At 42.8% G+C, this 1,316-nt stretch overlaps 1 protein-coding gene across 1 annotated transcript; it reads right to left on the bottom strand.

Annotated features, from left to right (window-relative positions):
• Window positions 1-54: 54 nt before the first annotated feature.
• Window positions 55-1,044, bottom strand: LOC102368307 (olfactory receptor 2G3-like). Its single transcript, XM_006034095.1, has one exon. The coding sequence runs from the start codon at window positions 1,042-1,044 to the stop codon at window positions 55-57; it is 990 nt and encodes a 329-aa protein (XP_006034157.1).
• Between the last annotated feature and the right edge of the window lie 272 nt (window positions 1,045-1,316).

Raw genomic sequence — 1,316 nt, 5'->3', positions numbered from 1 at the left:
AGCAGGAGAGTGGAGAGGAAATTAAACATCATTCCAAATTGCTAGTTTCTCTCTTCACATCTTGAAAGGAAATAATCTTGAAGTTATCAACCTCCACAGTGCTTTACTGATATCTTTGCTCCTCAGGCTATAGATAATGGGGTTCAGGGTTGGCGTCACAACAGAGTAAAACAGGGCCAGAAATCTGTCACTCTCTGGGACATAGCTGGACCTGGGTCTCAGATACATGGCACTGGCAGATCCATAGAACAAAATGATAACAATGAGGTGGGAGGAGCAGGTGGAGAAAGTTTTGTGTCTGGCATCGGCTGGGATGAGGTGGGAGGAGCAGGTGGAGAAAGTTTTGTGTCTGCCATCGGCTGATGTGATTTTCAGGACAGCACTGATGATGTGGACATAAGAAACAAAAATCAACAAGGCGGGCATTAAGGTGATTAACAATCCAGCTACAAAGACTGCAATTTCATTCATGGAGGTGTCTCCACAGGCCAGATACAGAAGAGGAGGAATGTCACAGTAGAAATGATCAATCTGGTTGTGCCCACAGTAGGGCAAGGTAAATATTAGTGTGGTCTGTACCAAGGAGAGCAACAAGCCACTGGCCCATGAGATACCCACTAGGCAGCTACACAGTTGCTTGTTCATGTGGACCATGTATTGCAGGGGGTTGCAGATGGCTAAGAAACGGTCATAAGCCATAACAGCAGGGAGGAAGCATTCAGTTGTCCCGAGGGAAAGAAGAAAATACATCTGAAAGGCACAACCAATGAATGAGATGGTCCCCTTTTGGGAAAGCAGGTTTGTCAGTAATTTTGGGATGGTGACTGAGGTGTAGCAGATATCAACCAAGGACAAATTGGAGATGAAGTAGTACATGGGGGCATGAAGGGTGGAGTCAAGATAGACTGTTATAGTGATGAGGATATTTCCCAGCAGGGATGTGATGTACATGATGAAAATCACTGCAAAGAGCAAGTTCTGAAATTCTGGATGACAGGAAAATCCCTTCATGATGAACTCAGTAGTTTGGTTTTTACCTTCCATGTTCCTAGAAAGACACATCCAACAGTATTAATAAAATGGCATTTGTGAATGCTTTCAACCACTGACAAGGTGAGTGGTAAAATATTACTACTCCCCCCCTGCTTACTACTAGAAGGATATTATTGAAAATAAATAGGATGTGATTTATACGTTATACTGTAATCTAGGTAATGTTGACAAGGTTTATAATTATTGCTTTAGATACTCTGCTAACATTAATAATTTGCTTGAGGGAAAAACAGGCTACATCCACAGTGTGTTAGGGCTGCAGA

Source organism: Alligator sinensis, unplaced genomic scaffold, assembly GCF_000455745.1.
Source record: "Alligator sinensis unplaced genomic scaffold, ASM45574v1 scaffold79_1, whole genome shotgun sequence".
Lineage (NCBI taxonomy): Eukaryota > Metazoa > Chordata > Crocodylia > Alligatoridae > Alligator > Alligator sinensis.
The sequence above is the reverse complement of the archived record's forward strand: the minus strand, read 5'-3'. Positions and strand labels throughout refer to the sequence as shown.